Source organism: Scleropages formosus, chromosome 18 (assembly GCF_900964775.1).
Source record: "Scleropages formosus chromosome 18, fSclFor1.1, whole genome shotgun sequence".
NCBI classification, from domain to species: domain Eukaryota; kingdom Metazoa; phylum Chordata; class Actinopteri; order Osteoglossiformes; family Osteoglossidae; genus Scleropages; species Scleropages formosus.
In genome coordinates this window covers 19,884,061-19,897,122 of record NC_041823.1, presented here as the reverse complement: position 1 = coordinate 19,897,122, position 13,062 = coordinate 19,884,061, and the positions used below count along the sequence as shown (strand labels likewise).

The 13,062-nt window shown below is 45.1% G+C and overlaps 1 protein-coding gene across 1 annotated transcript; it reads left to right on the top strand.

Annotated features, from left to right (window-relative positions):
* The first annotated feature begins 1,315 nt into the window (after positions 1–1,315).
* g6fl (g6f-like) lies at positions 1,316–10,833 on the top strand. Its single transcript, XM_018732013.2, has 12 exons — positions 1,316–2,918; positions 3,334–3,672; positions 3,906–4,172; positions 4,589–4,621; positions 4,795–4,907; positions 5,741–5,945; positions 6,405–6,659; positions 9,654–9,776; positions 9,953–10,026; positions 10,149–10,169; positions 10,389–10,435; positions 10,599–10,833. Exons 1-12 carry the CDS (start codon positions 2,849–2,851, stop codon positions 10,618–10,620), a joined length of 1,569 nt encoding a protein of 522 aa, XP_018587529.1. The 5' UTR covers positions 1,316–2,848; the 3' UTR covers positions 10,621–10,833.
* Positions 10,834–13,062: the final 2,229 nt, after the last annotated feature.

Here is a 13,062-nt window from a genome sequence, read left to right as displayed (position 1 = left end):
TTGATCCCGCCACGTGTTTGTCGAAGTGTCCCAGCGAACTGAGCTCGTCTCAATCGCGCCACCCCACTGCGCCCCCTGCCGTCGAGACCCCGGAACTACCGACCGCTTATTAATACCGTCCTCGAACTCGAACTGCCACTGGTCGTGGTCGCGAACGTGCGTCCGTTTCGATAGTATTTGGAAGGGACGCTTTGCATTTCCAGCATCATCGAACAGGGCTTCGTGTCCTACGAAGTGTATGGCTGGGAAACCGGGGCTTTCCTTCTCAAATACCCCCGTGCCCCCCATCCATGCATGTGGTTGGAAATGCCCGGGTTCTCCGGCGTGTTCGGAGCTGGACACCCCCCCTCGTCGGCACCCACAGCCACGCACCATGACCATTCAGTTCAGATTCCGATTGAGCCCCAGTGTCTATACACGGGGGAATACGACAGGGCGGCTAGTTACAGAATGGTTAAGGCATTTGCTGTGTAAGTCAGCACACGATCCCTGGAAGTAGGCGGTACGAGCGTGTGTGTGTGACAAGCGAAAGCAGAACCAACATCTCTTGACGACGGATAATTTTTTTTGATTCTGTTAGTAAACGCCATTCTCCAAAACGACTCTCACAGCCGAGTCCTTTCCATGGGACAATTCAGGTAAAATACCCCGATCTAGAGTGTGACGGCGCGGGACTCGAACCCGCGTTTTTCACTACAAGGGGAGTAGCTAGAGCAGCTGCAGCCACCGCGCTTCCTCCCTGCTGTCCCTCGTTTAACCCACTCCATTGTGGTAAAACAACAAGTCCTTTTCACCAAAGTTCCCAAACTTTTAACTGCTTCCCTATATTACGAAATTCTCCCCAGTGCTTGTGAAAATTCTGCTCTTATTTTAATGACCTCGGAATTATTATCAAGCTTTCCTCTCCTTTTTGAAGATCCTTAAAAGAGCCGTTGAATTTCACTACTGCATTTTTTTTTTCTTTTTCTTTAGCTGTGCTAGATGGTCATCTTGTTAATTCATTCTGACTTCAGCTGGATCCTGTGGGCTCAGCAACCTGCTATATGTTCCAGCTTCCCCTCCACGGTCTGCACTTTCCTCCCTGCACCACATCATATTATACTGTATATACAATATATTATGTCACATTGCTTATTTGACAGGGGGGGGTGCGGTGGCACAGTGGGTTGGACCTCAGTCCTGCTCTCCGGTGGGTCTGGGGTTCGAGTCCTGCTTGGGGTGCCTTGCAATAGACTGGCATCCCATCCTGGGTGTGTCCCCTCCCCCTCCAGCCTTGTATCCTGTGTTGCCAGGTTAGGCTCCGGTTCCCCGTGACCCTGTATGGGACAAGCGGTTCTGAAAATGTGTGTGTGTGTGTGTAACACAAAAGTCCAGGTTGTTGGCTCATGATTTTTATTATAAGAGGACAGAACCTCTGAAGTGTGGCATCACAGTAGATGAGCAGCTACAGCACCGCTCCTGGGGTTCAGATGGGATCGAATCTTGCTTTGTGTGCAGTTTGCACATTTGCTCTGGGTTTCCTTCCAAAAGCACGGGCCAAATTGGAAATTACAGGTGAATTATCGACTGTAAATTGACTGTACAGCGTGTGATAGCCCTCTGATGGAGTGGCTTCCTCTCCAGGGTGTACCCTGCTTCACAAGCTATAGGAACAGGCTCCAGTCTAGCGGTTAGCAATAATGAATGAATGAATGACCTGTGAAATGGAAAATTAAATGATCGGTTTTACATCCCGTGCCCTTACGTGTGTATATGGTGTTTGGTGAGCAGTTGTGTACTTAACTGTAAAAACCGTTTTCCTGCTATTTAAAAGAGACCGAGAACAGTCCCAAAGCGGAGCTCAATGCACACCTCTTGTGTATGCCATCCCGCTGGGAAGAGCCTGCGCAAGAGACTCTCGATAAATAACCCCCAGCACAGTACAAACGAGCGGGTGGAAGAACTAGGCTTGCAACTGCAGCAACTCCTATTGTTGCGCTGATGATTCAGCTTTAGTATAAATCAATGGCAGCCCCGGCGCCTCTTCACCAGCTCACCAGACGGCCTTGCCGGCACATCCGGTTCTTCACCGAGGTGTTTTCACGGTCACGCTTGGTTACAGTCACGGCCATCTTCAGACGTGGATAATTGGGGGGGCCCGAGCGACGAAGCAGGCAGGTGAGTAATGGGATTATAATTCTGGAGAAGGTGACACGTTCAGCGGCGTAATTCCGATGATGGCCCACTTTGCGCTTTGCCGTCCCGCTCTCCCGTCTCCGTCGAGCCGTTCCTCTTTCTCCCCCCTTTTTCTTTCCACTCCATCAGCGCTCACCCCCACTTTCTCCTTCCCCCATTAACACAGCAGTAATTAAGTGATGATCTGCTAATAGCACTCCGAGGGGACGATAATACCGTTAGCTTTAATTAAAGATATTCAAGGGATGTAAAGACATGGAGCCCAGAGGGTGTGAGCGTTCTCACTGTTAATGCATGTTCACATGCACGCAATTTTTAGTCTCGCTTCATCTTGGCAGACAGTTCACGTATGTCTGTACATGTGCATGCAGCTTCACTGCTGGGTTTTCTATCCGTGCTCTTATGCTTGCCCCCCCCGCTATTATTTTGTTTATCAGCAGACATGCACATAGGCACTCGATGTCAACATCTTCCTGCAGCTGTCACTTTCTGCTCCCCTCATGTCCCACAACAGCTTTTCCTCTGTGGGTTTGTGTCCAAAATAGAGGAAAATGTAGAGGAGAGAGATGAGGAGATACAGGGCAGCTTATGCAAAGTCGCAGGAACAACATTTAAGAGCCGACGTCGACGTGTCCGATTGTCTCTCGCGTGATCCGCCACCAACTTTTGTGCGATGAATGCTTCTTTGTTCTCCTCTCCCACTGCCGCGGTGCTCCTCTTCACTGGATTAGTTTTGACTGAAGGTACAGGTTCAACAAAAATGAAGAGACAGTATAGATTGTTTGTTTGTGTGTGTGTATGAGGATTTCCTCTTTTTCTTCCTCTTTTCTTAATATTTTTATTATAGCTATTACAAACTACAGAGCACACGAGATCCTGGGGACTTATTTTACTAGGTCTTGTTTATAGTACGATGTGCACTTCTTAAATAACTATCTCATATCATCTGAAAAATAGCCAGTTTGAAGTGTGGTTTTGCACAGTACAGTGCTTAACTGACAATGCAATAACATTTCTTCTTGTAAATGACATATTTAGTAGTGACTTAGTAGCTATATATACTGTGTATATTCATTTACGCTGATGTTTGGGGAAAATGAATGTAAATTTTGCTGTTTTTGTAAACATCTGTAATTTTTTTTTATGTATATTCGTCAGCCGGGGACTGGCATGATGTTGTTGTGGCTACAGAGGGGGCACCCGTGCTCTTAGCTTGTTCTCAGCGGCCACCGAAGGACACGATGGAGGTACACTGGCAGTGGAAACCGCATGGCGGGGACACCGTGAGCCTGGTTCTCTCGGCCAACGAAAGGCAGGAATTCCTGGGTGAGGCATTAAAGACAGATGTGCGTCTGGCTGATTCGGTTTCCTGGAAGTCGGGAAATTTCTCTCTGTTCTTCAGGCCCCGTTCTGTGGACGGGGGACACTACATGTGTCTGATCAAGCAAGGGCAGAAGAAGTTGAAAGAGGAAGTCACAGTGCTGGTCATTCTCACAGGTGCATACCGCTTTGGTGACTAGTTCTTCTGACCGTCTCCCTCGTCTTTAATCGTGAACATAGGAGCTGTAATGTTTTTTTTCTATATTATCCTTATAAATCAGCGTTAATCTTGACCCCGTCTGTCATCAACATGACATTATTTCTCTGAATCGCACAAATGTTTTTCCAGACCTGTGCCGAAACTGGAGTTTTAGCCACTGCCATTAATTATTATTTCTTCTCTCTTCCAGTTTCTCTTGGTCCCCGTCTGCCTGTCTCAGAACAGAGCACCTTGCGCTTGCAGGCAGAGGCGTCCAGCCGGGACGCCGTCTCTGAAATGTCCTGGCTCTCTCCCCATGGGCTCCCGCTGCGATGTGAGACACTTCCCTCCGGGGCTGTGATTGCCAAGCTGCCCCTTGTCACCGTTGCTGACCGAGGGAATTACACCTGTCGGATTCGGCCGCGGGGAAACTGCAGCAGGCCCGCGTTCTTCTTCCTGTACCCAGTCACAGTTGATGGTAAGCGAGGAAAACGGCTACGAGAATAGGAGACCGCAGGTGTGTGAGGGTTAAGGGGATGAGCCCACAGAGGTAAGAAGGAAAGGTGAGGAAGTGAAAAGGTTGTAGGTCACTGAGAAAGGAGAAGGGAAATACATTGAAGCTGCGTCATCGGGTTCAATACAGCAAGAACGTTAAATGTGATTAAGGTTTCTAACGGACATACAAGGAAAAACGAGAAAGATTATTCCGGGCCGAATTATACGCATCAGACTCACATAAAGGAATGGCTCTCGTAATTTTACAGATCACAACAGTATCAGTCCAGGGAATAATTCTGGTGTCAACAAGAACCCTGTATGTATCACTTTACATGTTTCATTTCCTAACGATTTCTATACTGAAATGTCTTTTCTCCCTGTGACTTTGCCTTACAGTTTCCAGGGTTGTCCAATTCAACCTAAGTTTCAGTAAGTAAATCTGCATGATCAAACAGCAAAATAAGCGACGCTTTATGGTTAAGATAAGGGACGGAATTATGCCTAGCAAGACTTCAACTCTTATTTTTCTCTCATATTTATTGTCTTATTGTCTTTGATCCGCATTGTCCTCATGTCCCTCCTACCTCCTCCTTGTCCCTCAGACACCCAGCTGTCAAAAGCATGTCTCGCACACACACCAGTGGTATTATCGTGTGCCCCTGTCCGTGGAGACTATGTTCTTCTCTACTGGCAGCACCCAGACTCCAGGCAGAAGGTATAGCAGGCCACATTTACCTTCAGAATCCCTTCCTGAAAAGCATTAATCACAATTACATATTTGATACCAGCAATTAATTGTCGACTTGTTCCATACACAGTTTATAATAGAAGTATTTGCACTATGACATGGAGCAATTTCATTTCGATTAGTCTTTCTTGTTTGCACAAAGTCTTGAAATATTTTTTCTGTTACTATTCAATCCCTCGGTGCTGACAAATGAAATCCAAATGGGCTGAAATGAAATTTCCAATATCGAGAGTTTTAACAATTATAACTTGTTAAATTACCAGCAGACTGGATGTCTGAAGATGTTCAGCATGGAGTTGTAACTTGCCAGAGTAGAAATTGCAGAATTAGAGAGAAATAAAGCGAAAAGTTTTGTAGAAATTGCAAAAAAATAAAAATAAAGGTTGATACACAGAATTCACATGCTTACTGGTTATAATTATAGCATATGATAACACGAACTGCAATTACAATTTTCTAAAGTTGATTTATTTTTTTGAGGGAGTGCGGTGGCACAGTGGGTTGGACTGCAGTCCTGCTCTCCGGTGGGTCTGGGGTTCGAGTCCCACTTGGGGTGCCTTGTGATGGACTGGCGTCCCGTCCTGGGTGTGTCCCCTCCCCCTCCGGCCTTACGCCCTGTGTTACCGGGTAGGCTCCGGTTCCCCGTGACCCCGTATGGGACAAGCGGTTCTGAAAATGTGTGTGTGTGTGTGTGTGTGATTTATTTTTTTCCTTGCAGCTCAAGTCACCAAATCGGTAATTTATTGTATTAACACGATAAGGAAATCATATGTGTGTTTTAATTGTGGCACGTCACACAGATTGAGAAAATCTTCACCTATGACCGGTGGCGGCAGCGCTTTCGAAACTTGACCAAGTCCCGCCTCCACCTCAAAAGCTCCGCCTCTTTGGGTGACTTCTCCTTTGAGCTCACACCTCAGCCCGAAGAAGGGGGCGTGTACATCTGTGAGGTCTTCCTCAACGACAGCGTCTTCAGCCAAGGCACCAGAATCAGCGTGCTGCATGGTACGGACTGTGGATGAGACCACATCCAGAGGGGCGTATGTTCGCCTTTCTGCGCGCAGTGATACACCACTGTGGTCTGCCACACATTTAATAACTTGATCCTCCCACAACACCCATCACTGCCAAAAGCACAGTGCTTTGCTTAATCTGTCTTTGTCCAGTAACACGTTAGTCATCAAACTCCTCAAGTGCCAAACGCATATTAATAATAACATACTAGGAATAAGATTATGTAAAATAACACCTGATACATATTTCTAGGGCACAATAAGCCTCTATGGATGGTTACAATGAGTTGTAATATTCCTAACCTGTTGAACCACATTACCTCATACTTATTCCAATTGGCCCTTGGTGTCTCTTTCAGCAATGGACACTGCGTGGACTGTCGACATGAAGAAGCCGTAACAATAATCGTTGTTTGGGCCCTTTTTTTCTCGTCCTTCCCTCTTCTTTAAGTCTCTGTTTCCTCCAGACCCTCTGCACTGACTCTCACCTGCCGGTATTCGGAGCGCTCGCAGGTGAAGACGGTCACCTGGACTCACGAGAACCGCAGCCGCAGGCTGGATTGGAGCTCTTTGGAGCCGGGCAGCCTCAAAATCAAAGTTGAAACGCCACCCGGCCCTGAAACTGCTGGGAATTACACCTGCACGCTGGAGCTGAATAATGGGAAGAAACTGGAAGCCGTGCACGTGATAAGTCTGCCTCGTGACGGTGAGTGAAACGAATGTCCCCATTGCGGAGAACTCTGGTATTTTTCCTGCTACGTTCCATCTCCAGCTCCTGCATTATGATCAGTTTGGTCTATTATTGAACCAGATGTGTTCACGTGTTCAGATGCAAATTTTCACATTTTGTTTTGATTGGAGAGTCCACACAACAGATACAGATAGGCACTAACCCTTGTCAGGTTTGTGGGGTGGATGTGAGGCGGCAGCCCGGATCGTCTGTAGGGTGGATTCTGTTACTAGATCGATGATATTTCAGATGCCACGCAAATATAACACAGTGTTTTACCAGGATATTATTCAGTTTCCTCAGCGCTGTTTTGCTTGGCACTTGTTTCAGTAGACAGGTATTTGAAACCCTCGCAATCAGATTCTTCGGTTAGTATTGAAGTTGCGTAGCTTCGGCCGAGGAGCTCCGTTTAGCCCATGTGAAGAGCAGCACCAAGCCCATTACCGTGCAAACAGCATGAGGCTCTTGACCTTGAGACAGAAAGCAGATGCAATTTTGTCCCAGGTGCATGATGCTGAGCCTGTTTGCTTCCCAGGTTTGCTTGCTCTCAGGGGGGCAAGGTGGAGATCTCGATGACCCTCGGTGGTGGTTGTCGGTACGTGTAAGGTAGACGTCAAGTGAGGGGAATAAGGGGCTAGTTGAGCTGCAGTAAGGCAGAGCACTTAAGTACCACCACAACAGTGAGCAGCAGAGCACCGGGCCTCAGGGAACAGTGGTAGTGGTGTTAAGAGCTGCAGGAGACTGACCTTTAAGCGCAACAACAGAAATGTGTTGATCGAGAGTAGCATCTAAGATAACGACACGCTGAGACCCAGAAATGTCATAAACCTTCGGTGATGCATCACTCGCTTGCTGGGTCTCGTACTTCACTGAATACCAGGGAAACTTCTGCGACAGCAAGCGTGTCTTTTGCTCAGAGCCCAACTAACGTTCAAGACGAGGGGCGGATCATAGTCTATCGATCAAGAGTGCAGGAATGCAGTGGTCCTCCACATTGTTCACTCGCTCCTGCTTTGCAACGAATCCCAACAAAAGGCCGGCAATAATATGGAAAACCGCATTGTTTATGAATTTCAGCATATCTGCAATGATTCAGAGATTTCTAATTTATTTAGATAATCCAATTTAGTCTTTTTATCTCAAAAAATAATACAGATATCAAAATGCATTGGATGAAATGTAAGATGATTACATCTGAATTAAAGGTATTATCAAAGTAACCTGCAGAATCGCTTCCCTGATCTTTTCGAACGCATCTTCAGATAACTTATACTGTAACACCCCCAGGCACATCCGATGAGCCAGCTTGTATACTTACAGAGACATAAAGAAGGCTTTAAGATATCCCGAGATCATTTAAAAAGATCATAAATTGAGCAAAGTAGCTTAAAATGACTGACCTATGTTGAAATGGTTTGTAGCTGTGTGAAGAAACTCAAGACGACTTGAATGAGAATGATTTAGAATTATCTGAAAAGGGCAGCTTAGCTTGCTGTGACATACTAATAACATCCTAATCTGATTAGGTCTTTTTTGGGCTTTTTTTTTCCAAATATATGAACCTGGTTTTCTTTCTGCATATAAAATGACATAGTATAATTGAAAGATAACATGCGACTATTATTCTTTCTTTTTTGTTATTCCTTAAGTCGTGCTTTAAAGGCAGCGGAGGACACAGCTTGGGGCTTTAAAAGCTATTTTAAAACAACGGGTTCTTGACTGGACTATAGAACAAATTTAATCTCAGACCTACGAATATATCGCTGTTAACAGTTCTGTTTATGCATGTTTCTGGAATTTTAAGCACGGCCAGAACTGTTACCATTTTTGTATCTGTTTCCATGGTTACATGCATTCCACAGATAAGGTGAGCCGTATGTCATGGGAAAACCTTTGCGTGAGGGAGAAAAATCAGATTTAAGCCGAGAATGGTGACTCCTGGTTATTTTTGAGCAGTGTCTCTGTTTGACGGTCCGGCCTCATCACGTCGAGTTCTCGATTTTTTTAATGGTGCGTGTAAATGTGTTTTTTGTGTACCGCTTGCTCTCTTCAGCTCACTTTGCATGATCATCATGACTGACTGTCCTGCAAATTCAAATGACCCCACTGCTATTACATGACGGGTAAGGTGTGACAGCATGTGCGCTGCACTTTAGTGCTTTCAGGATGAAGTAGCACCCATGCTGATGTCGGTTCTACAGCATTTGTGGCCCCATCAGCCAGATGCCCTCCTTTCAGCTTAGTCACAAGCTGTAAGCACCGAGGAGAGAAAATGCAGGTTTCGAGTGGTTATTTAAAGAATTTTATTTTTATCTAGATCCTGACAGCTGAGGAAGGTGAGAGAAATCGGGGTTCTCCGTTGATCATCTTCACAGCCCTTCCCTGTTTTTATCATTCTCACACTCGCACCTTCCCATCCATATGTGAGAAAACCCAGCTCCGTTTCTGTTTTGTGAACCTTGACAAGCTGCGTCTTTTGCAGTGGCAGATTTAAAAGGTTAACACCCCGTTTAGAAGGTACATGGTAATTTTGAGCACATTCGATAAGAATGCTCCCGAAACTCGCCTCGAGCCCCGATAGCATCCTGTCTTACCTCATATTTTGATTTGCATGTATGATGTCACCCTTTCCAAGCAAACCTGAATAGCAGAGAAGCCAGAAAAGCAAACGGTTGTCTTCTGTTCACGTTTACATTAGACAACGGTGTAATAGCTTGATTCTTTCAAGCCACTTACAGTTCATTGTATGCATAAGTGCTTTGTGTGATTGTTCGTAGGGTCCCAGGGTCCCTGTGCCGAAAGGGTGTCAGTGCCATCGCGCCTGTGCCTGCGGTGTCATTGGCCGCAGCTGTAATCTGAAGCATGACGCTGCCCCCTCATGGCAACGCATTCCTACTGCAACCCTGCTGCTTTACCGTGTTTACCAGTTGACTGTGTTATTTGTTCTCTCTCTTTGCCACTTCCAAATAGAACTCCCCAGTTCTTCCTTTCCCTCCCCCTCCTCGCTCCCTTTTTTGGGATTCCTGCTTCCTGTGATTACTGTGGCTGCAGGTGTGTTGCTATGGAAACTCAGAGCTCACAACGCTCGCCGCGGTGAGTCTACAAGCATTCCTATTCAGAGTCTATCGTAGTCTGTCAGTCTGCATTAATGATTGAAGCGGCTCTAACTGATGCAGACTGAGAGTTGGATATAATGAATGTGGTGTCCAGGTTTGCTGTCTGTCTGTGTGATTTGTTTATCAACTTCACCCCAGGTGTTTTCTTTCAAGGTATTGAGCAGTCTCTGTCATATCACACCGGAGAGGTGGAGAACATCTATGAAAACCCTGAAGATCTGAGACAGGTTTGGAAAATATTACTTTTGTATCTGTGCAAACCCATCTGCATGTTATTTTCTGCTCCTTCGCACACATTCATGGCGAAGAACAACCTGCCCTTTTTTCTCTTTCCCCATGATGCCTGCAGACACAGAGTTCGGTGTACATGGTGAGTAACTGGTCTCCCAGCTCTGCACACACTGACAGGAACGTGCCAGCTTGTACGCAGACAGGTCCAGTGCCTGCTGCAGTCAGCGATGTGGCCCTGTACGCCATCCGTCACCCGTTTTATTGCCAGGACCGCATTAGCTGTATTAGCAAGTCCACCGCACTGTGGCCCGCTGAGACATAAATCACATCTTAACAGCGTGAATCTCCCTGTCCACAGGACTTGAAACCCACCAGTGACAATGATGTATATAAGGAGCTCGATAGGTAAGAATCAAAATCATCATGGGTCACAAGTGGCCACAGCACTGAGACTTCATGTCACCATCTCTTATCTCACAGGCTCAGTGATGTGACATAATGCCATCCAATTACCGTCTATGCTGTGTTGTGCTGTGCTGCAGAAGTGAAGTGTGTGTCCTTGTTTCAGATATGAACATTGCCCTTGCTGACACCTGACTGGTAGCCAGTGATTTTGAAGACTGGAAAACAAAGACTCTGTTTACTGAGAAATGCTGTTTTCATCATTACTTGCAATCCACCACCTTTTGTGTCACTTTGAATTGCCTTTAGATGGTAAAGTCCCGTGGAAGGACCAAGCCCCCCTACGTCCTAGAACATTCATTCAATCATTCATTCATTCATTTTCGCAAACCGCTTCTCCTGGTCAGGGTCGCAGAGGCCCGGAGCCTATCCCGGAATCACTGGGCACAAGGCTGGGGGATACATGCTGCAAGGGATGCCAGTTCATTGTAGGGTTCGCTGGAACATTCAAGGAAAAAAATCAAACCTTCATGACTCATAGGTCTCTACAAAGAAATTTCTCTGAACAGTTAAGCATTTAAATCAATATAAATTGCCTCAATGAAAACACACATTTTGCCTCTGATATTTGGTTTCTGTTTCAGCAATATTTACTGTATGTTATCATGCATTAAGATGAAAAGTGTTCTCATTTTTTTTCCTTTCTAAATGTATTGTTCCGTGACCAAACTGAATGCATTCGTGGACAAAACATGTCATCGTTTGATCCTTATGCAGTTGAACAAAACAGCTTTCATTAAGTAAATGAGATTGCTTTGCTACTGCCCTTAATTAAAATGTAATCTGTCCATTTATTTTGTTTCTGTTTCTCTGTCCTTTGTTATTATATTTATGTATTCTATCTATGATAGGCAGAACTTTGTAATCACTGTTTGAAGCAATAAATAAATGTTTATTGTCTGCCAAGCTATTGAAGTGTAGTGAAATGTTTCAATGCTTACATAACACATTTGAATAAAACAGGAGAAAGAGCACCAGTGCACATGATATTCAGATAATGAAAGCTAGGATGTTCCCGCATTCAGTGTAAAAGGCATGGTAATGCCAATATTTAGCTGTTCTGAGTGATCTTCTCTATCTGGCTGTCATATTTCTTTTCATGTTTTCTTTTCTCTTAGGGTGATAATGCCCATCCACAAAGCATAGCAGTCTGATGGACATTATACTGATGTTATGCCTTTACCAAGGATCTCTCGTGCAGGAATGTCCCCCACACTGCTGGAGTCCATCTCCTGGCTCATACAGGTGTCCCAGCACCTTTTCACCCTCCACCCCTGAACAACACAGCCATGGACCACCACAAGGATACATCCCCCTTTATAGAAACATTGGCTTCAGACATTTTCACTTTTAGAAACAATTGTAACTTATATGAATTTGCCCCTTTCACATGCCACATTTAAACTTTGACAATGGACTTGTTCCAAGTCCAAAAAAGTGCGACGGTAAAATGATGTACAGCTCTTCCTGTGTTTGTGCAGTTTGCTGTTGTATTTCACTATGACAAAGTTTGGAATTCAGCAGCATACAGCAACAAAAAAGTTCTGTACCTAGGCCTGCTACTGTTCACACTTTGCACCTTTTTCTTCACACACACACACTCCGACCCCACATCCTCCTCCTCTCGGAGCATCTCACACTGACTAGCGATCCCTTCCCCCTGACCAGCAGTACCATGTGATCCAAGATACAATTTTCTAATATTCTACACATTGCACCGAATTGTTTTGACTTACAATATAAATTTGTCACCGGATGAGTGGGAAGTGTGCACCTTTGAATGAGCCTCTTGCTAAGGCTCCCATGTGAGGCTTTGCTGCATTGGTTTTACTTTATGTACCAGAGTTTGACATGCATGTGTGACAGACCTATAGGTTGTGTAAGGGTCATATTCTGTTTTTCACAAGTGTCCACCTCAGTCTGTCCAAGCTGTATGATTCCCCATAGCTCAGTAGGAGGGAAACTAAACAGGACACAGGGGGGAGGATGAGGGGGAACCAACACTCCATTGTCAGACAGCTGCTGTAAGACAGGAGGTTGCCGCCCACTCCTGCACATCCAGTCATCTTGCTTGTTGTGTCCTCTGAATAAATCATAATAAACAGCTTGTAGAGTAGTGGTTAGAACAACTGCCTTTAGACTCAAAGGTTGCAGGTTTGAGCCTCATCTCTGGCTGTAGTACTCTTAAGCAAGCTACTTATCCTGAATTGCTCCAGTAAAAATTACCTTGCTGTATAAATGGGTAAATAATTGTAACCTTAACAGTGTAAGTTGCTTTGGGGGAAAAAAAAAAGCATCAGCTAAATTAATAAAGGTAAACAGATGGCATACAAATATACTTGTACCTCAATACACACAAAAACAGTAAGTCAAGAAAAAGAGGTATAGTGCAATATATAACATTGCCCTCAGTGTGATGAGTTTGGATAGGCAATAAAGGACACAAAGACAGCATACATCTTAAACATTCTTATGAAAATCAACACATACGGAAATAATACTCAGTTTCTTCTCAGACTTACACCACAATCCAACCTTACTAACATACTTAGTATCCCCAAGTTTTCTGA

Excerpts from the sequence above, each read along its gene's own strand:
- g6fl (XM_018732013.2), top strand. The coding sequence starts at position 2,849 with ATGAATGCTTCTTTGTTCTCCTCTCCCACTGCCGCGGTGCTCCTCTTC. Across the intron at positions 4,622-4,794 it reads CCAATTCAACCTAAGTTTCA|ACACCCAGCTGTCAAAAGCA; the intron begins GTAAGTAAATCT and ends CTTGTCCCTCAG. Across the intron at positions 10,436-10,598 it reads GTATATAAGGAGCTCGATAG|ATATGAACATTGCCCTTGCT; the intron begins GTAAGAATCAAA and ends TCCTTGTTTCAG.